The 25,573-nt window shown below is 41.5% G+C and overlaps 1 protein-coding gene and 1 long non-coding RNA gene across 5 annotated transcripts; both read right to left on the reverse strand.

Moving 5' to 3' along the window:
• Positions 1–6,698: 6,698 nt before the first annotated feature.
• Positions 6,699–24,793, reverse strand: LOC145458143 (uncharacterized). 4 transcript variants are annotated; one of them, XM_080336502.1, is made up of 8 exons: positions 24,595–24,793; positions 22,437–22,549; positions 22,320–22,380; positions 11,034–11,120; positions 10,729–10,890; positions 8,669–8,752; positions 8,104–8,187; positions 6,699–7,656 (listed from the first exon to the last, which is right to left on the reverse strand). In XM_080336502.1, the coding sequence occupies exons 1-8, from the start codon at positions 24,614–24,616 to the stop codon at positions 7,349–7,351; spliced, it is 921 nt and encodes a 306-aa protein (XP_080192628.1). In that variant the 5' UTR covers positions 24,617–24,793; the 3' UTR covers positions 6,699–7,348. The 4 variants fall into 4 exon arrangements, with proteins under 4 accessions (XP_080192628.1, XP_080192627.1, XP_080192629.1 ...); XM_080336501.1 differs by having other exon boundaries at positions 24,589–24,790; XM_080336503.1 differs by lacking the exons at positions 22,320–22,380; positions 22,437–22,549 and having other exon boundaries at positions 24,589–24,792.
• Positions 13,564–14,312, reverse strand: LOC145458151 (uncharacterized). Its single transcript, XR_013921080.1, has 2 exons — positions 13,718–14,312; positions 13,564–13,650 (listed from the first exon to the last, which is right to left on the reverse strand). It is a non-coding gene; the product is annotated as an uncharacterized LOC145458151 (long non-coding RNA).
• Positions 24,794–25,573: the final 780 nt, after the last annotated feature.

A 25,573-nucleotide genomic window follows, 5' to 3' on the forward strand; every position in this document is an offset into this window, starting at 1 on the left:
ATGTTAAGAACCGCTATCTTTGAATAAAGCGTCCAAACCCAAACGGCCTAAACCGCCTCCATGAATATACCGTTATCTTGTAATTGCGATTACAGTCAGACTTATTTCTGTACATGAATGTTATTTTTATTTATTTTTGATCGCAGTTTTTGCTAGGGTGGTAGTTCCCAGATTAAAATCAATATAGGTGGTTCTAAATCGCGCGCGGCGCGAAGAAAAATTTCATGTAGCATAAATCAGCCACAAAATAATATTGATTCTGATAATTTACGAAAAAATTTTGAGCTTTCTTCATGCCTTCAAATTTCCGGACATTTGGGCATATTTTAGAAATTCCTCCCGGACGCAGTTTTAACAGTGAAATTCCGGACATGTCCGGGAAATTCCGGACGTACGGCAACCCTAAACTAGTGGACCTATGGTGAGCAACAACTTTAGGTAGACTATTTTAAAATCTACTGATGATTGACCTGATATCAGAGCATTTGAGCGGTGTAGCCTAATCCTATGGTATTGATATCGTCGTGGTAAGTATAGGCTATTGTTACTGTCATTGGCAAACACAAATTAAATAAGCGTAAGATTTTTTTGCCTTCGATATATCAACAACTTAAATACTACACTCATTATTGAGCCATAGTAATAGCAATGCTTCATAAACTTTTTAGTGATCGTACCCCTTGTGCTTCCAATAAGATTTCTCGTAGCCCCTGTCCATTTTCAACACAATTTCTGATGGTACCTATCTAAATCAGAAAGCCCACACAAAATCGCGCGCAGCGCGAAGACTATTTTTCATTTGAATAAATTGGCCAAGAAAATATTCCACAGCATATCGGCCTACAAATTCTACAAAGCATCTCTTACTCCCTGATGTGGTGCTTCGTACCCCGATGGGGTCTACGGACCCTGGTTAAGAACCCCTCGAATGGAAATGTCCAATCGACGAAGAATTCGTTGGTGTTACCGCTGTAAAGCGAATTACCACCTTACTCGTCACCGATAATAACATGGATGAAGAGAAAAACAACATAGCCTACATCATGTAACCAAGTTTATACGTCACGGGGGTAACAGAATACCCATGGTTGCCATACTTACCAGATTAAATATCTATATACCCTACGCAACGCAAGCTGCGACCTTTTGATATATTACTATTCCCAATGAAAGTTGCATAGATTGCTGCGTCCGTAGGATTATCAAGTCATCATTCCGAGTCTCAAGTCCTTCTCCGATTTCAGCGTTATACCCGACTCAACTCGAGTCATTTCTATCTAATCACCGAGTCAATCCGAAATCAAGTAATTTTACGAGAAGGTCGCACCAAACCAAATCACAATTTTCAGTCGCGAATCATCAACGGGTCATGTTTTATCATCATGAACTAGAAAGGTGACGTAATAGCTGATCTTACACCGAATGGTAGCTTTTAAAAGTGATGTGATGTTTGTTGGGATTTCGGTGATTTTTATAGCAGTTTTTGCGTGAACTTTAAGTTCTTATATCTAAAAAAGATATATGGCACTTGAATATATTGTTGATTACTTGAAATTTCAAAATGCCGTCGCGGGCCGCACAAATTGCTCGGGCGGGCCGCGTGTTTGAGACCTCTGGTTTAATACATGTTTTAAACCAGAGGTCTCAAACACGCGGCCCGCCAGAGCAATTTGTGCGGCCGGCGATGACAATTTAGATTTTCAAATATTTGACAATATCTAAGTGCCAGATATATCTTTTCAGGTTTAAAAGTTGAAATTCCTCTCCAATTGCTCTGAATTATTCATCAAACTTCACCATCACATCAATTAGAAACGCTAAAATGAAGTAGAAGATTCACTATTTCGTCACATTTCCAATTCATGATCATAAAACCGGACCCTTAGATGGTTCGTGACTGACATTTGTAAGTTGTGACTTGGACGCGAACCTTCGTAGAATGACTCGGACTCCGGCTGACTCGATGACAAAATGAAAATGACTCAAGTGGAACGCCGTAACTTGGTTACAGCATAGTATCTTATATGGTGTCGACACAAGCAAATCTCACGGCTCAATGAATTTGTATCACGTCACAATTTCCATTTGGCTACAGGCAATTTGACGGTCAATTTTGACCGACTTGCCGAGCATTAAATTTGGTGAAACGGGTATCAATCGAAAGCTGACTCTGCACTGATCACGAAAATATAAATTTTATTCCGCTCGTGGCCCTGGAACTCCCACAATCAGCCTAGAATTTTTCATTGTTATAGAGATTGGCATTGGGACGCAACAATGCTGTCTAGCGAAACGAGAGAGAAGCTCATGACGCAACAATGCTGTCTGGCGAAACGAGAGTGTAGCTCAAGAGAAAAAGGTCCAAAAAGCATTGTTGCGTCCCAATGATAATCTCCATAACAATGAAAAATTCGAGGCTGATTGTGGGGGTTCCAGGGCCGCAAGCGGAATAAAATTTATATTTTCGTCATCAGTGCAGAGTCAGCTTTCGATTGATACCCGTTTTACCAAATTTAATGCTCGGCAAGCTGGTCAAAAAATACCGTCAAATTGCCTGTAACCAAATGGAAATTGTGACGTGATACAATTTCACTGAGCCGTGAGATTTGCTTGTGTCGACACCATATAGGACACTATGGTTACAGACATGTGGACGCAACAAACTATTCACGTGTCATGGGGAATAGTAATAGATCGGAAGGTAGTAGCTTGGTATTCCGCTATCTAAGCAAGTCGTTATGGCAAGATTGGCAACCATTGGCAATCAGTTAGTTACATCTTGGGTCCCTATATACACTTAAAGGTACGGAATACCGCAGTGGTACGCTCCAACGATGTAACGATGTTCGGCGTTCCTACGTTTTTATTACTATGACACATTCATTAAATTCAAAATATTCATGGTGGCTGCAAAATGATATCGCGATAGATTTCGTGATGACATCATGCATTTGTCCGCTCGCAGGTGTCTATATCTTATAATCATTATCTATCAAGCACAACCGCGATTCGATTCAAATAGTTATATATGTGATTATTTTTTCGTGCCAGGGCTAAATTGCCACAAAAGTAAATGACATTTTTGCGATGTGTGTTGAATGTCAGTCTGTTAGGTCGACTCACCCTGAACAGGACAATTTCATCCCGTCAAATAAGGCGTATAGTCTACTTGGAAAGACATAGAATACCCCTACAGATGCTGCGGCCCGCGTCGTCGTCAAAAACTGAAAAATTGGCCCGCGAGCACATTTGAGTTTGAGACCTCTGTTTTAAACAAAGTGTTTTAAAACACCGTTTGTTTTAAATGCAACCCTAGCCTATTGCCAACACGACCTGACCTGCCACTCCATTTTTGTCGCTTGCTTTTTTCTATGCTATTTTCTTTTACTCTTCATTCAGTGTGCAATGTGCATGCCTGCTGTTTACATCGCCTAGAGGCCCTTGGCCAAGGTGGGTGGGGCCAAGGTTGTCTAATTCCAAAGACTACTTCAAGTCGTTTCTACACCTTTCTTTCTCTATATATACATTGTATCACAATCTTGCGGTGTATTGCATTGATAAAATTGCTAATAAACCGAGCCGAGCAGTGAAGGTATTCAGGGTGAAGCTAAAACTGTTCGGGTCTACGTTCATTTGTGAGCAAACAATTTCGAAGACGGACAATATGGACATTACCAATACAAAGTTGCGTTCCAGTCTATTAATATTCACATTCATACAGTTTTTCTTTCCCTATTTTGTTAAGTATATAGGAAACCTTCGTCATGTAGCCTACCTCCCAATTCAAAACGTAGTTTATCGTTATAGGTCGAGACGAGGGTTCGAAAAGAATCCGGAAAATTTCGTCACGTCACAGCATGGTAGTACAGGAAGTTAAAGCACTGTAATCTGCGTCTGCTAGATCGGGACTATTGATATATTGCTTGCAGGCTGAAAACTCAACTAACCGCATAAAAGCTAGAAGTAACAAACAGGAAACAGTCCTAGTAGTAGACGTGGAATAGAAGATTTTAGTTGAGGCCGTAGCCAGCGTGAGGTTTTTCGGGTAGATACGAAAAGTCGAACTTGTCAAACAATCTACCAACGATATACCTATGTTTTGTTTAGGCCATGGCTTCGGGCGTTAAATCAGCATGACGATCGGGCCTTTAGCAGCCCGTGCACGTCAAAGAGTTTTCCCTTAATATATAGGTATGGACGTTTACGCTTAGCGATGTGCAACGGCGTCTGTAATTGCGCGTACCGATCGAATTCCGAATTACGTCACCACTTTCGAGCTGAGCTAGACGCCTGTACTTTAGCGATTCTTCACAGATAACTTAATTTCGTAACAACAAACTTGCGCCATTGTAGTTTCGGCAGCTGTAGTAAGTCTTCCAATAGCAACTATTGGCAGTAGCAAGAACGCAGATCGGTTAGTTTATCTGTAACCTTAGTTATGCTGTAACTCCAGGTTCGCTAATACAACTTTAAACATGTCTGTCGTGGCTTTGAGCGATTTGCTATTCGGAGACCTTTTAACGGAGACTAACATGAAGCCATGGTGGGAGAAAGTGCGAGGATATATTTTTGCCTCAAGTACGGCATTCGCTCTGTCGGCGACCTACATAACGCTAAACGGTGTTCCCGTAAACTGCCTACCCGTGAACACCGGGAATAGTAGCTTCACTTGCAATTTCAACTCAAAAGATTGGACTAACATATACTGCAGCAACAGGATACCGTGGTTTTTTAGTTACTTTGGTGCTATGTGCTTGGTGGCCGCAATAGTGCTACTGGTCTTATCATCGTTATGGCTACACAAGCCGAAAGTGATCGATTCATTCGTGACTTTCGTCGAAATGGAAAAGATAATATCCGACACCGATTTAACGCTTGAAGACATGCGAAAAATGTCTTGTCAACCACTGGAAAGTCAACAAAAAGACGACAAGCAGTCGAAATTACGAAAAGTATGCGTTGAATTCTGGGAAGGCGGACGAGATTTTCAACTAGTAGCTGTATACCAAACGCGCAACTACATTCTCATCGTGTCCTCAAGTATAATTGGGGTGTTGTTCATGATTATAGCCTACTTGATGATTTCGCAGGGTGATCGCTTTCAATGCAATCTCGCACACGAAGATAAGGAGATCTTGCATGGTAATGACACATTTCCCGAATCATTCTTCTGCGTCGTACCGATGGCTTACCGCTTGATTATGTTCGACGTTATATTTATGTTATCAGTGTTTGCGCAAATTGTGCCAATCTTGTGGGGCATGCGGAAATGGAAATTGCGAAAGAAGATCATGCACGGTTTCGACAACGCGGACTTCATGAGATACTTCTGGAAGTATGGACGACCATCGCGGTCCAAAACATTCTCAAGATTTATTAAACACGTTTGCGGCACATCAGTGGTGCAGGATATAGAGAAGAAACTAGGCGAGGCAATTTCCATCGGGGACCACGACCTGCTTCGTAATTATGTCACGATGGTGAACACTCACAACGCGCGTACCCACGACCAGTCGCAGATTAACAAGAATGGCAAGAAAATCCCAGGAGATATAATAATGACTGCGGTTCACAACATTTATCAATCAGCACTCAGCAAGAAAACGAAGGATGGCGTTGAAGATCTTTGTAAAATGGAAAACGCATTCGTGACAACAATCGAAAAGTACGTCACGGGTGATACCACGGTTGACAAGTACCGACCGTTGTTGGAGAAGGCTTCAGGCGACAGAAGATGGCGCTTTTTCGTACGAATTCTAAATGAGTACATCTGTAAAAATGATGTTGCTGAATCTGGCCGTGAGGGATACAAACTTTTAACGGATCTTCGCGTAGAATGCGATATTCTGGACGATCACGGATGCTGTGTCATGCATTATTTCCTCGATAAGCCCCGTTTGCATTCGATAGCGGCGCTCGTCCACAATGAATACGCACGTATGGGTTTCAAACTCTACGCGCATTCCCAAGGCAAGAGTTCATTAGTGAGCAAGACCATAAACATCACCTCGGTCGACAGTAAATTAGTCGCAGGAACGAGTAATCTACCGAGCGGTCAAAAGCGAATTAAAAAATGCCACGAACGTTTTGTGGGCATTTTAAAGAGCACGGGCGCGCTCGACATGGACGAATTCGAACGAACTCTTTCCCAGGTTAAATTCCACAAGTGGGACGACGACGCGTTGGAATTCGCAAAAAAGTCGCGCTTATGGCCACATTTCGCCATACTATTAAACTGCTACATAGTTCCCGAAAACGCGTTATTTCCTTTACCTTGCGGGGTTACTGAAGACCTTGAGAAGCACGCCATAATTCCGGCTTTGCGACAACCGAAGCCATTCGTTTCAACCGCGGCCAAACATATTATCTCGTGCTTCACGCAGGACCAAAGAATCAAAGCTGTCAGCGAGATAGAACGAGCAGGCCTGGAAGACGCAGACAAACGGGAATTGCTGCAATTCGTAGACTGGTGCAACAAGTCCCGTAACTGTACGCAGTCTGATGAAGCAGCAAAAACTGACAAAGTTGCGCGGTCCGATAAAGATACCATGAACTTGCCCGTAGCAAAGGCTGACAATTCTACTAGTAGCAGTGTGCCAGACCATACCATGGCGGTGCAGAATGAGAGTTACGATCGAGACGTCGAAGCTGCGAGGCCCCTATTACCCTAAAACAGTGGCCGGATCGCATACAATCAATAAATATAGCAATTTATTTTCTCGAAGCGTGATGCAAATGAAATGCATTGAGAAACAGATGCTAGCGTGTTGCAGATAAATACATGTTCACAAGGATCGAACATAAGTAACAAACAAAAAACGAGCATTTTCAATCCAACTGGACAACAGAATTTCGAGGGGTGGCTATTCTTACTTTTTGGGGCTGGCTGAATGATTCGAGCACTTGCATTTGAATCGAGTATTTTCGAGCATTAATTATAATAATTCGAGTCTAGTGAGATTTTTGTGAGTACTGAAATTAAGCGAGGAGTTGAAATTAATCAATGAGAATTACAGTTCCGCTACATTTTCTCCACCAATGCAGTACAAAGCCTCGCATGTTAGTGGAAATGACGTATCTGTCAAGTCCGTATCCAGCCCACAGCATTGTCACATGTCACAAAGTGCAATGAAATAAGCATGGCCGCAAAAATATCAAATTACCTTTGCTGTGATGTATAACTGGCATTTTAGTCTTGGTGGTCGCATAAAAGGAACATATCTGAACTTCACGCATCTGTCAAACTGTTGTGATAAAAATGAGTAATACTTGAATGCCCAACCCTAGTCAAAAGTCAGTGATGAACGCTTCGCACACAGTGACATCGATCGATATTTGTATGCTGCCATTAGTCGACCGTACACTCGACTGTGGCATCATAACAGCCGTAGGGCTCGGCCTTCTGCCATTCGCAATCCAATATCGACAGTTCACTCCCTTCGCATTCCAGCCTTTTAATCCTAGGCTGGCTGATGTCCGTATTCGCGAATCCGACACTTACCGCCCCTCGAAAGCCAAGCATTCTACAAAGCACTGTTCCGTCGTTGATATCCCATCCATGATGGCAGATAGTTCCCCACGCGGAATCGAAGTAAATCTCGACTGTCCCGTCGTGAGCTCCACCGCCGTGTAGCCGTAGAAAACTCGGTGTCAAGGCTGCCAAGTCAGATAGACTATTGAACTGATACGCTGCAGTAATCTAGTTCTAACTCGACTTGTAAAATATCGCTACGCTCGTATTTTAATGCTAATCTGTTATTTTTTCTGAAAATGCTACAGAACTGTATAGTGCAAAACGAGCCAATAAAATATATGGACATTTGCCATTCTCATGCTGATGAGAGCTAACTGATTCGATATGAACTGAACTTGATCTGTGCTGTATTCTTTCTATTCGGAACCAAATTTGGTGTGCTGTCTTGTTTTCAAGCAGCCAAGTAAGATATGACATATAATCAATGTGACAGTGAAATTTGGAAAAAATACGTTTGAGCAGCCCCAGTATACATACGTTCTTACTGACCACTCAATGATAAGCATAGATCACACGTTAGTCATATATAATAACTTGGCCTTTCTACTCAAATAACATCATACACTCACCATGTATGTTTTGATGAAATTCGGAAATACTTTTGTTATGTTCCAAGAGGGTGTTTTTCATCACGCCAACTCTTCTTTTCACATCTGCCAACAGTGTAAAGTCTTGATTTCTGATGTTTAGGACCAAGTAGCGATCAGACCAAGTTATAATATAGCATATAATAGCAGCGTGAACACATCAACACTAAGTAATAACATATACATGAAACGTAAGACCACCACAGTCTCCAATTGAAATCAACATACACCCAAATAGGCTTTCTCGTCGAGCTACTACCGCAAACTTATTGAAATAATCTGGGACCCATTCTGGGAGGTTGTGAAAATGCGAAAAATGATAATTTTGGGATGCATCATCTTTGAATCTAATCCACTATGACTGCACTGACCTAGTTTCGAAAAAAAAATGATTCATTGAATTTTTTCTAGTTCTGAAAAGGGCGATGTTTCTAAAAAAGGTTGGGATGATCAAGTTGAAAAATCTAGTATGCAACACGCAAGCTATCAACATCCACTACGCAATATGTTAAAATTTCTATCACTGCACCGATGGTCTCATACTCACCCCTGACCACTTCCAAGATGGCATTAAATTCTGCATTCCGTGAATCAATACCGAGTTGAATGTCAGCAACTTTGTTGAAAATGTCTGCAACGCAAATTGTAAATTGGAGATCAGGCAGTAACTTAGCCGTTCTTTTTGGTGCAAGATTTGTGAAGAATTATGGAATACATTTTCCTGGGTACCGTAACATAAATAGTAACTCAATGATTTGATTTTGAAACGAGTGTTACGCTTCGAGTCAAATTTTCGAGTATCATCAATGCGTCATAACTAGGGTGGTTTTTTGACCTGTCAAAATTGTAGCGTTAGGTCAAAATTTGTCAAAATCGTTCACATTTCGTTTGTATCGTAGATTTTGCCGTGTCGGTGAACTTATCATTTGATATTTTACAGCCTGTAGCCTTTTTTATAGGCATACCGTTTTAAACGGCCCATCTTCTGCTCATCGTGAATCATACACGGTCAAATGAAACGAATAGGTTGACATGGTTTTATGGTCAACGTACCGCAATATCCTAACTGAAGCAAGACTGCTTGGGCATTGCATGGTTCTGATATCAAGAAGCGCGAGCTGAAAAATTGTGATGTAGACAACATTGTCAGAATGAAGCAACACGGTGTGTCACCAGCAGCGTACCTGTACGCACAACTTCGGTGTTGTCAGCCAACAACTGCTGCTCTTGAACGTTCTTTCTCCATTCTTGGCAAGCTACTTAGTAACGAAAGACACTTTCGTTGTACTACAACAAATTTTAATTATTTCTACCATAATACGTGATGTAACTACAGGAATTCTTCATGAGGCCAGATTTCGTTAAAATGCTAGTTTTTTCATGTAACAATTTGTCAGTTTTCGAGCCAAAAACGTTTTTTCGGGCCACACCACTTCGTAAACCAGAAATGAAGATAAGTAGTACAATTTTAACATTATGTGCGAAAACACCTAATTTGCATACGTGAGGTCCAAATTCATTTTTTTTAGGTAAAAAAAAGTCAAAAACTGGATTTTTCAGGTCAAAATCTTCCGTTTTTCAGGTAAAAAAAAAACGACCTAGTCATAACAATACTATAGATGTGGAAAGTTGAGATATGTCCCTTTTATGCGACCACAAAGAATTAAATGCCAGTTTTACTCATCGCATTGAAGATAATTTGTCATTTTTTTCGACCATATCCATTTCCTGTATGTTAAAATGCTGCGAGTTGATCGCGGCATCACAGAAACATCATTTTCACTAACATGCGTGTCTGTGTCCAATATGTTTCCTATGCTGAGACCCGCTATGGGAAGGTGATAACTAAGAAAAGATCATCGCTCGGGCAACTGGGCCGTGATGTTGAGGTTTGGTCAAAGGTGTTGACCTTTTTTCCATAGTCACCTCCATCAGAACTCAGGTCCAAACAGTGACGACGCATGTTGATGACATTTCTCTTTAATTTATTAGTCATCATCTTCCCAAATCTGAGACATCTTTGGTCATTTTACACCAGAACGATATTGCTTGTTATGATTCCTGAGATGCCAACTTATAGTTGGCCCACTTTTGCTACAGACTTTTTGTACAACACCGTCTATGCAGATCGAATAGCGAGGAGGAGCGTAGATAAACTGCCCATACTTAGGAACATATTCAGGATTCGAGCTCGGTCGGAGTTGAACCCGCGATGCATTGGTGTTGCAATGTACCTAATAGGTACTACCTATACTACGCTATTCGCTACTCAGGGTACTTGAAATGTTATAGGGTGCCGCAAATTATTTTGCCCTTTGAGAGGGTGCGACGAGGTCGGAAAGGTTGAGAACCACTGGTTTACGCAGTGGAAAATACTACTAAAACCTGCATTCCCGTTGATAAATAAACTCTTAAGAAGCTCTCAAAAAAAAAACTAGCCTCGTAAGAATTAATGCTTGATTCAGATTTGAGTACATGAATCATTGCACCCAACCCTAGTAGGAGGTCAACACTTGTATAAAGTATAACAAGCACTCTGATGAAAGTCGTCGTATGGAACGGTGACATTGTGACACAGACCTGTCTGAATTAGTTATCAATCATAACCTTGAAAGTTTGCATCGTATTCTCTTTTGACGAATGAATGAAGGTCGGCCATTGATTTCTGGGCAGCCCGGTTAAAGCTGGCTATCGCCTTCAAGTTGGCGCCGATATCTTCCATCAGCTGAGTGGTCGGGATTTTGCGACTCTCTTCACTCGTCTTGATTTCTTAAAGGCGGACATTGTGACAATTAAGACATAAAAGTCGACTAGTATCTGAGAACAGATCAACGCAACACTCCAATATACGCGAATGTTATATACATGAGCTCTTTCAATCATAAACTACGATTCGAGTATGTAGTATTCACCTTGCCATAAATTACTGAAGTCCTTTGCAATATTATCGTTAACATTTTCCATGGTGCTCGACTGCATTTGACTGCTGGATTGAATTTCTACAAAATTAAGAAAACAGGCTATATTTGCTGATCGTTTTGAAAATATCGGTACACAAGACAAGACACTTGATTTTTACAAGCGACTCAAGTCGAATTATTCCTGTACTAGTCAGGATTCAAGTCATTGTATTTTACAAGATGACTGAAGTGCAGATTGAGTCACTGTTAATTCTGAATCGAGTTAACGAATATCCAGTTAATTATACCTTCAACGGGGCGTTGTATGCAGAACATGGTGTTGTAAGTAGAACCGATAAAGTATGATAGAATATGAAACCTCAGAATTGATGCAATGCACAATATGCCTACACATTAATACCGTGCAATTTAACCCTGTTGAATGGTATATTCATATTGAAATGTGTAATAATGATGTATGTATTCAAAAATAGACTGACACAGCACGTGCACACTCCCCCACAGCTCTCCCGCTTCTGCCTGACCACGACCAAAGGCCGCCGCCATACACTACTTTGTGCAATGGTTCACATGATGCACATCACAATACCACATTCCCCCCTGATCTAAAGATCATAATAAGCGTACAGTTACCACGGTGACCCAACGACAGCAACATAATTAAGCAAGCAAACATAGAACCCCCCCAGCTAAGGTAAAACAGACAATCATAAATCAACACAGTAGTCGGCCAACCATCTAGGCGGGGCCCTATCTCGAATAGAACATTCAGCTTCTTGATCGGCATCCGATGTTTGATTACTCTCATCAGGGGGTTCAGGGTTGTAATACTCCCTGCCCCCCTCGTTGAAGACCATTTCTCTTCGACTGATGTCATCAGGCGGTTCAGGTTCATCCAGCAGTTCAAATTCATCATCCTCCAAATTTTCCTCATCGAACACCAGTTCCACAGTTCTTGAAGGAACATTACTACTACCAGCAACTTTCCGTCGCTTCCCCACCATGTGCTTGACATCAGCAACATGCTCGTTTCTTCCATCCACTTCTACCGCAGTGTTGTACCCTTCGATAGAACTCAAAACGAACGGTTCCTAGGCTTTTATTAACATAAAAGTAAGCTAGTGTGTCTGAATACAACATGGCAATAATACAGAGTTAACATAGGTACAACTAACCGAAGCAACGCCACACCCAACTAGTACGAATGAAATGAATAGTCCCGACGTGAAGGTAATCAGGAGCAATCAGTATAAACACCCACTAGTGGTCAAAAGGGACTGATACACCACAATCTCTCCCACTAACAAAAGCGAAGTAATTATTTAGAGGATTGTCCATATCGTTCAGGCGCGCGTTTGATTCTAGTTGATCTTCTCAAGGGCGGAGGATCAGCGACAACTTCTTGCGAAGTTTCTGAAGAATCTTCTTTGTTGCTAACGTCAACCGTAGGTTCAACCAGAGACGAACCGTCGGCCACTGCACGGTCCGGCAGCCCCATCATCGACGGGGTAGGGCTCAGTAGTAGGCGGATAAGGTGCGAGGTCCTTGACTGAGACGGTCGATTCCACTCCAGATGGATGCCGGATCAAGGCATATTTGGAATTAGCTTCGAGCAAATCGACTTCGATTCCGAGCGGATCACTTTTACTTCTCCTGGCGAAGTTCCTCAGCAACACGGAGCCTCCTTGGAGTATCCAATCTGGAACCGATTCCCCCATCATACTTCTCCTACTGAAATTGAAAAATCTGTCGTGCGGACACGAATTAGTAGTAGTACACAGAAGCGAACGGATAGAGTGAAGGGCATCAGGCAACACAGCTTTCCATGAACTTTCAGGCAATTTTCGTGAGGCTAAGAGCATTTTTACTGATCTCCAGAGCGTTTGATTCAAACGCTCACATTGAGAGTTTCCAGTGGGATGGTACGGAGTAGTTTTGCTCGTTGCTATGCCTTTACGGGTAAGAAACGTCGGTACTCCCATCGATAAGAACGAGTTTGAACGATAGCTGTGAACATATTCGGACAGACCGAACAAGGAAAACAAATCAGTGAGACAATTAACAACGGTAGCTGATGTCATATCTCGGCATGGATACGCAAATGGAAATCTGCTGTATTCGTCAATAATTACGAGCAGATACTTTCGAGGTCCTTCAACAGGGCCTTTGAAATCAATACTTATTCTCTCCCACGGTCTAGTCGATTTGATGAGACGGTGATGGACATTGGATTTATAGAATCGCGGTTTGATTTCTGAGCATATTCTGCAGTTATCGCAGATTTTTCTGACTTCATCTACAGAGAAAGGCAAGTTTTTCGCCCTAATAAAATGGTTCAACCGTCGTACTCCGGGATGAGCAAGAGCTTCGTGCACCTGATGAAGAGACAAGCCAGAATTTGGCAACGAGCAGCAGACACGAGAAAATGTATCAGGAACAACATATTACGGCTCTTCAAGATCAACTCGAATCACGTAGCAAGGCTCCCGGTAGTCAACGCGTACCACAACCAAATCCACACTTGTATATCCTTCAATATATTCGTTGACTAAAGCCAAGGCGCATGAATCTTCTTTTTGCAGTGGAAATACGGAAGTGATACGGTGAACTAAAAGTTACACAAAATCAGAATCAATACTAGCCTACTGTGTCCTATCTAACAATGCAAATCTTACCAATTTATTCCGGCAACAATCCTACACTAACATCATTGATCTTAATTACTAATTATGCCTGTAGAAAGGTAAACAATTACTAAATATGCCAATTAAATATTAACAACAGCAGACCAAGAGCACGGCTTACATCAGAATCACACGCATGGCTTGGTACTTCTAAACAACGATGGTACGCTATCGTTACATTCCCCCCCTAGAAATGACTGCATTTCTAAATAACATTAACATCAAAACTAAACAGTTTAACAGTAAACAAAAAACTCCTCGTCGGGCTATAGTCCCGGTTCTTCTGCCTTCTTCAGTAAAATCAACTTCTGAATCGGTCACTCCAGAAGCAAGGCATCTTTCGTTCTTCTGCCCTTAGAATCAAGAGCGGAGTTTGCGACACGACACAAAACTCTGCGAACATGTCCATCTTCATTCGGGTAAACCTTGTCGACTCGTGCCATTTTCCAACACGCACAGAAACCACAGCGGCAGTTAATTCCAATCTAGGTACTGTCACAAATTTCAAGGGTGCCACTCTAGACTTTCCAATAACAAAGGAACAATGGATATTGTTGTTGTCATCAATAAGACGCAAATATGAGCATTGTCCATACGCCTTATTTGAAGCATCACTGAAATGATGCAATTCGGCTTTCCTAATATCACCGAAACCTTCTGGTTTGAAGCATCTTCTCACTTTCAATTCTGAAATAAGTGGCAGCTCACTGATCCATTTCTCCCAACGTGGCTTTAGATCAGCTGGTAAAGTTTCATCCCAGTCTTTTTTATCCTTTACCATACTTTGAAGGATGAGCTTTCCTTCCAAAACCAGAGGAGCCAAATAGCCACACGGATCATAAATACTGCAAACAGTTCCAAGTAAACCACGCCTAGTGAAGGGTCTTTCCTTCACTGAAACCCGAAACATGAAACTGTCGGACTCAATACACCATTCAACGCCCAGGGTTCTTAGAATAGGTAGGCTGTCACGTGCCAAATCAATATTCTTCACCTCCGAGCATCTATCTTCAACAGGAATCTTACTTAAAACCTCAGTGTTGTTGGCAGCAAACTTCGTGACATTAAAACCTCCTCTTTTACAAACTTCTTTACAGGACTTCGTCAACAATAAACTTTCCGAAATGGAATCACAGCTGGCAAGAATATCGTCCACATATGAACTTGATATGATCACTTTGGCTACATCAGCACCAAACTCTTCTGCATTGTCCTCGGCACTCTTCTTCAGAGCAAATATACTACAGCCAGGTGACGAAGAGACACCAAATGAATGTACAGTCATTCTGTATTCTACAGGATCCCTGCTCGTATCTCCATTTTCCCACCAGAGGAAGCGAAAGAAGTCTCGATATTCTGGTTTCAGATGAACCGAATAAAACATCTGCTCAATGTCCGCAGTGAAGCAATACAATCCTTTACGGAATCTTAACATGACTCCAATTATGGAATTCGTCAAACATGGTCCTGGAAGCAAGAGATCATTCAGACATTCTCCCTGATACTTTGCGCTTCCATCGTACACAACTCGAATTTTATTCGGTTTCGTAGGATGGTAGACTCCATGATGAATCAAATACCAGGTCTGTCCAGGAGTCCCGCGATCATCTTTCTGAACTTTCTCAGCATAACCTTTACAAATGATCTTTTCCATGAACTCACAGTAGTCATGTTTATACTTCGGATCTTGAGACATTTTCTTCTTCACTGCCTGCAATCGTTTGATGGCAAGTGGTTTGTTGTTACGAATTTTCGGCTCATTACGAAATGGTAATGGTAGCTCATAATGTCCAGTTGCCGTCTTCTCTATTCCATTTTCACAAATTCTCAAAAACTTCTTGTCTTCTATAGATATTGGCTTGTCTGAAAGGCTTGCTGACATGATGCCAGGTTTTGAAGAAATTTCTGAAAAATCTTGTTCAAAGCATTTCAGCACCGTCACTGGATTAATCAATTCTTTGGTCTGATGAATCGGCACAAAACTCGAATTGTTAACATTGTGACTCACAATGCGATTACAATGCAGAGTGCTTGGACATGATTTTGTTACAAGGCCAACTATACTCCATCCCAACACTGATTTAATAGCATAACTGTTGGACTCTTTATCAGTGATAACTTCCATGGGACTCGAGCCTCGATGCAATCTGTGCCTATCAGAATGCCAACATCAATATTGGAATCAAATTCCACACATTCACTCATTATGCCTTGGTACTTAGGGCAATCTTTGATCATAGACCTTGACACTACTTGTTCAGTGCTTACTGGTATCTCATCAGTAGAATAACACGAAGGTAAATCAACATAAGGTCCGCCCAATCCTCTCACTCTCAACCCCTTTACTTTTCGAGCCGCAGCTATAGTAACGTTATAAAGAGTAGTGATACGAAGATTTACCTCATGTGATTCGACATCAAACTGGTCCATCAACTTCTCAGAGATGAAGGTGCAATCACTGTGTTCATCCAAAGCACAATACGTTTTGATCTCCTTTTCTGGATGCAGCGCATCTTGAATCCAAACCGGCACGATTCTTGTCGACTTGACCCGATCTATTCCAGTCATGAGACAATTTGCGGAACTTGTCTTCTGCTTACTTGTAGCAGTTCTTGACTCTGGAGTTGATCTCTGCATAACTTCCTTGTCGGTACCGTCCCTATGGAGAACTGTCGGGTGAGCCTTGTTGCATACTTCACATCTGAGTCTATGTCTGCAGAACTTTGTGATATGATTCTGCTTCAAACACCCGAAACAGAGTCTGTTCTCACGAAGGAACTGAATCTTTGCTGAATATTCTGCATCTTTGAAACTGGCACATTTGAATAATCCATGTTGTCCATGACAGTAGAGACAGTTCAATTCCTTTCTGGATTCACTTCCAAACTTAGGTGCACTCTCTTGCTTACCATCGCTGTCGACTTGGTCACATGAATTCGTAGCGAATGTACGTGCACTTTTATAAATCCTTCTTGTAAGATGCGTGAATCTTCCTGTTCTCTGCCACAATCTGGTTCAAGATAGCAGTGCCATAAACAGGCTGCGTAGCAACCTTTGCTTCCTTTCTGACATGATCACATAACATCAAAAATGTTGCAGAACTGGAGAGAGCAATTCTGTTACGATTACATTCATTTGCTTCAGCGACAAGGTTATGGCCATTAGCAGATTCTTTGGCTTCTGCAATGATTCTGGACCAATTATCTCTCTGAGCTGCAGACAACTTAGATACAATACTTTGATTGACCTTCTCATCATTTATAGACAAGTACTTGGAATTTGTCATTAAAGTCTTGCAGCTGGTCAGGAAACTTGAAAATTGTCTGAGTCCCTTACCTCCATCTGTTGTAGAGATCACAGGCCATTCTAGTATCTTCATGCTGTAACTGTTGGTAATCGCATCAGGATCTCCATACCAATCTTCCAAAATTTGCTGGGCTTCATTGTAACTTTCCGTGGTAGGATTCACAAGAAACGTATTAATATGCTGATTTGCTTCTCCTGCAGTGTATTTATTCAAGTAACTCAGCCGTCTACTTGGATCCTTCACGTTTCTTTCAATTAATTCTGTGAAACGAGTCTTCCATACAGGATACTCCAATATGTCACCACGGAATACCTTTGGCTCCTCACACGGCAGGATCGGCATAGATCTCTGATTCTGCTTACTCGGCTCAACAGGTGAATCAAATTCTAGAGATTCCTTGCGAGCAACAGGACGTGATGCAATCAACGGTTCAGCAAACCCAGCACAAGCAGCAGATGGAGAAAACGGTGTCGACTGTGGGTTCAATCTAGTAACTGATGGTAATTGAGTACCTGTAATTTTGATCGGAACAGGAGTCACTTGCAATGACCTGGATACAGGGTTCAAAATCGGTTTCAGTGTAGGAACCATAAGCGGATTCATAGTCTCCATTGCTAAATCAGGTCCATGATCAACATCTGCTAGGATTCGTTCTCGGACACGAGCTTTGTCCCTTTCTCTCTGCAACTTTAAATGCTCCATCTGTTGCTTAATCCTGATTTGAGAAGCATCAAGTTTAGCTCGTAGTCGTCTGTTATCTGCTTCCAATTCCTCTTTTTTCTGTTCCTCTAACACAAGCTTCTGGCTTAATTCGTTTTCAGCCGCTGAATACCGTAGGTCTACATCTAACGCAGCTCTTTCAGCAGCTGCTTCTGAACGTTGTTGCTTTATTGAGGAAGCATTGTACCTACGAGAACGTGTTGAACGTTTACCTTTGGACGAGCTTGAACGGGAGGATCTCATGGAAATTGAATCTGATTCTTCTGCTTCGACACGATGGATAGTTTCATTTATAGAGTTCACTGCTTCATTGTACCTCTCATTTGCTCGAGCAAATTTACTATTTGCATCTTCAATCTCATCTGGCTCAATAAGCTTAGTCACATACGTCTGATGAGCATCAGAAAATTCCTTGAACGCATCAGTCAGTTTTATTTTCCCTTGTTTAAGTATGTGTAGCTCGGCTCCTGATACCAGGCTTAGCACTTCAGTGGTCGTCTTTGTTAGAGCCAAACGTGTTGACTTGACCTTATCTCAGCACATAGCAATAGCATATTCAGTACCTTTCTCTGTTGGAGTTCTCTTGCGTCCTTCTTGGACGTCTGCTTCAGACACTTCCTGGTTACTGGTTCCCGCTAATTCATTAGAGGGAATTGCATCTTCAGGTTCCTGACGGGCAGAAGCCTCTGTAATTGGATCATCACTATCAAGCATTCTGATTCCTTCCTTACGGCTCAATAATGATGTCTTGAATCTTTACAGTATAACTCCACCTTCCTTCGGAGTGCAAAACCTTCACCAAGCTTAGGCTGACTTGAAAATATCCACTATTGTTGTGAATTGTTCATTAACAATATCTTGTTCACTATAGATTGTTCAGTAAATTGTTCCTTAAATTGTTCACTGTTACGGCTCTTCAAGATCAACTCGAATTACGTAGCAAGGCTTCCGGTAGTCAACGCGTACCACAACCAAATCCACACTTGTATATCCTTCAATATATTCGTTGACTAAAGCCAAGGCGCATGAATCTTCTTTTGCAGTGGAAATACGGAAGTGATACGGTGAACTAAAAGTTACACAAAAACAGAATTAATACTAGCCTACTGTGTCCTATCTAACAATGCAAATCTTACCAATTTATTCCGGCAACAATCCTACACTAACATCATTGATCTTAATTACTAATTATGCCTGTAGAAAGGTAGACAATTACTAAATATGCCAATTAAATATTAACAACAGCAGACCAAGAGCACGGCTTACATCAGAATCACACGCATGGCTTGGTACTTCTAAACAACGATGTTACGCTATCGTTACACAACATTCTCAGTACCCGGGCGATGAATTATTTCATACTTGAAGGCGCTCAATTCGAGTTTCCACACCGACAACTTGGCATTTTTGATTTTACTAGCGTGAGTTTTGCTGAATATGAACGACAACGCTTTTTGATCGGTAACGAGGCGGAACTTATTGCGGTGAAGCATGTATCCCCATTTTCGTATGGCCTCAATAATAGCGAGAGCCTCTTTTTCAACAATATTGTATTTTGACTCGCATTTGGAAAGAGTGTGCGACATAAACGCTACAGGTCTGCCTCTTTGACTTAGTATGGCCGCGATAGCCACGTCCGAAGCATCACAGGCAACCTCGAAAGTTTCGTCGTCATATATACAACTTAGGCAAGCACCTATAAGGCTATTTTTCAACGATTTGATAGCCTGGAGTTCATCGGTTTTCAACGGAAATTCATTGTTTCGAGTCAATGGTTTCACTTTCTCCGAAAACGAAGGTATCCATTTTGAATAATAGGCAAACATACCCAAGCAGCGCTTTAAACTTTTTGCATTGTTAGGGATGGGCATATCCATCAAAGGTTTCAAATGGCAAGGATCAGGCTGAATTTTGTTATGGGAAATAAGGTACCCAAGGAGCGATAACTTTTCAACGGAGAACGCACATTTCTTTTCATTCAGAGTCAGCCCGTCAGCCTTGGCTGAAGTCATAAAACGTTCCAACCTCTTATCGTGTTCTTTTCTATTTTTGCCATAAATAGTAACATTGTCCAGGTAAGCAATAGTACCTTGCAGGTTATGATTGTGGATAAAATTGTCTAAAAATCGCTGGAAAGCTGCGACGCCGTTTGTTATCCCAAAAGGCAATCGACGAAACTGGTATAAATTACCGTCAGCTTCGAAAGCTGTTAATCACTGTCCTTTAAGTGTAACACCCAATTGCTTACACAGGTCTTCACGAATGACTGACTGTTCACAACCAGTGTCAACAAGAACATTTGTCACAATGCCACAAATCTCCACAGGCACAAATGGTAGTACCTTTCTTCCCCCTAGTGCGATGCGGAGGGGACGTCCGGTGCCAACGTCCCTCCTAGGTCTTTTCCCGCAGCCGGCAATCCTCTACATTGCCAGGCCATATGTCCCCATTGTCCACATGCAAAGCACTGCCGCTGGACACTGTCATAAAATCCTTGGGCTCGTACAGCACCAGTATTATTTCCATTCGGACAGTCTCTGGCGATGTGACCCACCTTATGACACCTGTAACAGGGGCCGTCCAATCTACGTCGAGCCCCAGCCGCACAAAACACACTTTCACCATCTCTCGTGGATAATAATATACGTGCCCTTTTTGCAATAGCACTTAATTCCAATTTCTCCACCTCGGCGACAGACTTAAGCTGTATCTTGACATCCGCATGCAAACCAGCAACGAATGCACACTTGATTATTGGCTCTGCAGTAGACCCGCTCAACCGTATCAATGTTCCCAGCCTCTTCAAATCAGACTAAAATACATCCACTGATTACCCCGCTTGAAGTACCCTGTTACGGAACTGTTCATATGCCACATAGCAATCCACTCCAAAAGCTGCCAACATTTCTCCTTTAAGCAGTTCGTAGTCTTTTCTGGTATCATCGGACAATTGTTTATACACCGCAAATGCCGGCCCTTCGAGCAATAACGGTAATGTAGTCACAAGAGACTCCTTCATCTTTTTCAGTTCACCAACCAATTCCAATTTCTCTATCCATTCAGCAAAGTCGCCTGACGTCTCCCAATTCACATAATTCTTAACGATGTCCGTCAAATTTACCTTTGCCATCTTGGCCGCGATAGCTTGTAATAAAGATGTATGTATTCAAAAATAGAAAACAACGACAACTGACACAGCACGTGCACACTCCCTCACAGCTCTCCCGCTTCTGCCTGACCACGACCAAAGGCCGCCGCCATACACTACTTTGTGCAATGGTTCACATGATGCACATCACAATACCACAAAATGAACCCGAATATTTTCGGGTGAGGCTCGTCAGGGGTAATCATCAGCAACTAGTAGAGAATTGGAATGAACATTGTATGTCAAAAATCGTATCACAAACTATGACGTCACCGGCATGAAGTCCCAAATAATAAATGTTAAACAATGGCAGACTTTACAGCCAATTCTCTACTAGTTAATGACGATTACCCCGGACGAGTGTCAGCCGGAAAATATTCGGGTTAATTTCAACATAAATATACTATTCAATTGTATATTAAAGTTTTGTACCTCAAAGTATCTCTTCTAATATAAATGCAGGAACCAGTCCGATTTAAATTAGGCTATACAAGAGGTCTGTTAAGATAGCACAGAGCACTCTAAAGAACAGAAATACACTGGTATAGATAGATTACCATGATAACGTAAGCTATAGTCACTTTGTTTGTGGTCAATTATTTGTGACATGCCGACAGAGGCTCAGTAAAACCAGGTTGCCCAGTTGTTCAACAACTTATTGCTCACACAGTCACACATGTCATATTAGTGTGTCAATAACATGCAGGGTCTATGTAGTACAAGTACGGCAACCTAGTGCATATCGATTGCTTGATGACTTGAAATTGACTCGAAAATTTTGTTTAGAGCCACGAGTCAATCCTCATCTGAAAAAGTTGACTCGAGTCATCCCAACACCCATACACGACTCGAGTCATTTTCTCAAAATACGGAAATCACTGGACTCGAGTCAATCTGTGCAATGACTCAGGCGGTCAAGACAGACATTTCATTGTAATTTCGAAGAATAGTAAAGTAACCACACTATTGGTATTTCATCTATTGGTACCGGTAATTGAAAATGCGCCCAGAACCTGTTAAAACTGAGAAAAAATAGTATATTATAAATGCGAATCGTTCCATATCACCAAACAGTTTTAAAAAGTGAGTTAAACAAGACTCGACCCTCTGCTTGCTGACTCGGTGGTGAATTGAAAATGACTCGAGTCAAAACTATAATTTTAAGCGAGATTGACTTGTGACTTGGAGCCTTGTGACTTGGTTACAACCCTGACCTACACATCCCTAAGGTACAATGCAACGTAAGGTATATGAACCTATATGCTTTTAATTTAATTTATATTGAAATTGAAATCATTAACAACAACGCCGATTACATTACGATAGGCATTAATTTAATTTATATTGAAATTGAAATCATTAACAACAACGCCGATTACATTACGATAGGCAATCTCAAAGGCACCAGTAAACTTTACCTGTCAGAGTATCTTTCTGAGTGTCTGCCAACTCATTGATGACATTGGTGATGCCCCTTTGCTATAAAAAAATACTAGACTGTGATATAAGACAGAGCAATAGAAACCGCAACTTACCTCCCTTAGTGAGAATATACTGGCAACGGTAGCTAGTAAAGCAAGTGTTGGAAGTATTGTCAATATGAAGTAAATGTTCATAAACCATTTCGACGACTTATGGAAACGTGAATCTGAACATCAACAAATCGGTTACTAAAATCAAGTTTGAAGAGGTTCTTGCTGGTAGAGAACGTCAATGAACAATTAATTACCGCAATATATTCATATTGAAATAAACACGTATATTTTCGGCTGACACTCGTCAGGGGTAACCGTCAGCAACTAGTGGAGAATTGGAAATATCACCTAGGTACCGTAGTGGTTCTCAACCTTTTTGACCTCGCGGACCGGTGAACCTCAATAAACAGAAATTCACTCTGAATTAAATTACGACAATGTGAATGCAATATTGGACACTCCATTTAATGCCTTTTTGATGCTAGGATATTAGTTATTTATACATGGTTCTATTGAAGTTCTGCAAGGCGAAGTCCTGTTGAAGACCACTAACTTGATTGTTACCAGTGAGCTCTCTGGCTTATTGCGACATGCAAAAAACCCGCTCCACACTTTTAAATATATTTAAATTTGATGTTTACTTCACTAATTAATAGACAAGCACCAAACTTGTTGCATTTTGGAATTGAGATATAAAATTCTAATATATCTGGCGGACCGACAGGAAACTTGCCACAGACCAGGAGTTAAGAACCACTGATCTATACGATATGCAATTGGTGATATACAACAATGTTCTTTCAAATTATCTACTAGTTGCTTATAATTAATCCTGAGGAGTCTCAGCAGAAAATGCTCTAGTTTATTTAAAAATAAATTAATATTGACCAATTGTAAAATCAAGTTGGAGAGATATTTCAGGATCTAAGAGATTTTTATTCAATATTCCTGATCCCTTAAAGTCATACGGCGATCTCATTGAGCCTTTTTTATGCATACGCTAGCAGCAGTTTGCATAATCTACAAAGCTGAGGTTCTTAACCTTAGGTATCAAGACTGGCGCTTCTTTGTTATTCCCCGCACATCGAGAAGTGATCCCCATGAAAGCAATAAATGTTTCCCATGAACACGTAAAATTTATAGACGTCAAAATCAATTAACCCTAATATCTCCACTCCCCCAGCCCTAGTATCCCCCCCATCTACCCTAATACCCACCCTCAACCGTAATATCCCAACTCAAATCTTATGATATGCCCTACCCTGATTTTAGGATGTCCTAACCCCAACCTTGACCCTAACCCACCTGTAATAACGCCTTCCCCAGCCCTAATCTTAGGATATCCTAAACCCAACCTGGACCCTAACCCACCTTAATCTTACAACATGCCCAACCCTCCTCTTAGGATATCCTAACCCCAACCTTGACCCGAACCCACCCTAATACCCCATTACCGCAACACTAAACTTAGGATATCCTAACCCCAACCATGACCCTAACATCTCCCACCTGACCCTAATATCCCTCTTCCCATCCCTAATATCCGCCTACCCCGCCCCAACGCGAAAAACAACTTATTTTGACGTTTACAAATTTCCACATGTTCATGGGAAACATTTATTGGTTTCGTGGGGATCACTTCTCGATGTGTAGGGAATACTGAAGAAGTGCCCTAAGACTAACCTTGCAAACCCTTGTGCTATTCTGCAAACCTATAAGCCTATGGCGAACCCAAAATTCCCAACTAGTTGGGAGAAACCAAACACATTACACATCCAGTACATTACCATACACTACTGGTGCACGAAATGAGCTGTGCATCAATAAAGTGTTGAACGAACAAAATCATTCAGACACGATTATGACATAAACAAAAAGATTATTACAATAGGCCACTGCAGATCAGCGCGAATCCTTTTTCATATTCATCCCAAATCATATTTACGAGTTGAGTATGTTTTGACTTCCAAGCAACCCCTGACACTGGCTCAGCGAGCGCCTTGCGGTTCCCGGAAACACCCATTAAAATCACTGATCTATAGTTTCAGTGCTGAGATCATAAGAATATATTTATATTTTTTGAATCACTGAATCAGTATCATGGATGATATTGATAAAATCTACCTCAGAGGGTGGACAATCAACCAATGATTGTCATGTCCCCAGTACTAACTTGATATCTCATTTCATAACAGTAAGCCTACATTGTTACCATTGCGTTTTCCGCGAATAAAAGCCATCTATCCTTTGTTACGTGGTTTTCTTCGGCAGTTCAACACAGACACAGCTACGACCCATATGCTAGTGAATATTGCAGAAACATTTAGAGTAAATTAAGGAACTGTAAAATAATGATAAATATTTCCCCAATCCAGCTACAATTGAATGGAAGATAGCAGGCTGCTGTACTGTACTGGCATACCAGGGATACCACATACCACTGGTGCTTGAACAGAAGTTCAAAAAACCAGTCGGTACAGGACACCAGTCGGTACTTGGGCATGAGGGCATCCAGTCTATTCTGGTGCACCATAGAGATGCTGACAAGTGACAATCTGATACCCAGCGACCAGAGCGTAAAATTTAGTAAGACTGAGATGCTCTGACACCGTAGATACGAAAGAGCAGCAGCTTAGTCAATCTGACGATTATTATCGCCCTGCATCACATTCTAACTCTCCTCGCTAACCTGAATTCAAGTTTTACGAACAAATCCGTCTGAACAGCGCTTGAACCGACGACCTACCGCTCAAGCTACTGGCGCACTACCATTACGCCATCTCGTCGACGACCGAGGTGGACTTTTCACACTAATAACTCCGAACCGAAGGCTATCGAGCGAAGTATATACCTTTATTGCAAGGACAGTGACTAAAGACTGAACTCGTCCAGCAGTTCGTATCGTAGGCCTCACCTGAGCAAGATCGCTTACCCCAAAGTCAATGTCATAGTTGAGTGACTTCGGCTTACCCGATTCAAGTTTTCCATATTATGACGTCATCAGAGTAACGATGAGAAAGATCTCTAAAGTATAGAAATTGTTCGAACAATGCCGATATTTCAGACTTGGAGGACGGATTCTAGGTGGATCAGTGGCCTGATCATTATTTTAATTTATATTTTCGGAATCGGTGCAACAGTAGCTTTCGATCAAGACCAGATTCAATAATTTCTGCGCTCGGGAAGATAGCTTTTGG

The sequence above is a fragment of the Botryllus schlosseri genome, chromosome 15, assembly GCF_051294905.1.
Source record: "Botryllus schlosseri isolate E-star chromosome 15, Bs_hap1, whole genome shotgun sequence".
NCBI classification, from domain to species: Eukaryota; Metazoa; Chordata; class Ascidiacea; order Stolidobranchia; family Styelidae; genus Botryllus; species Botryllus schlosseri.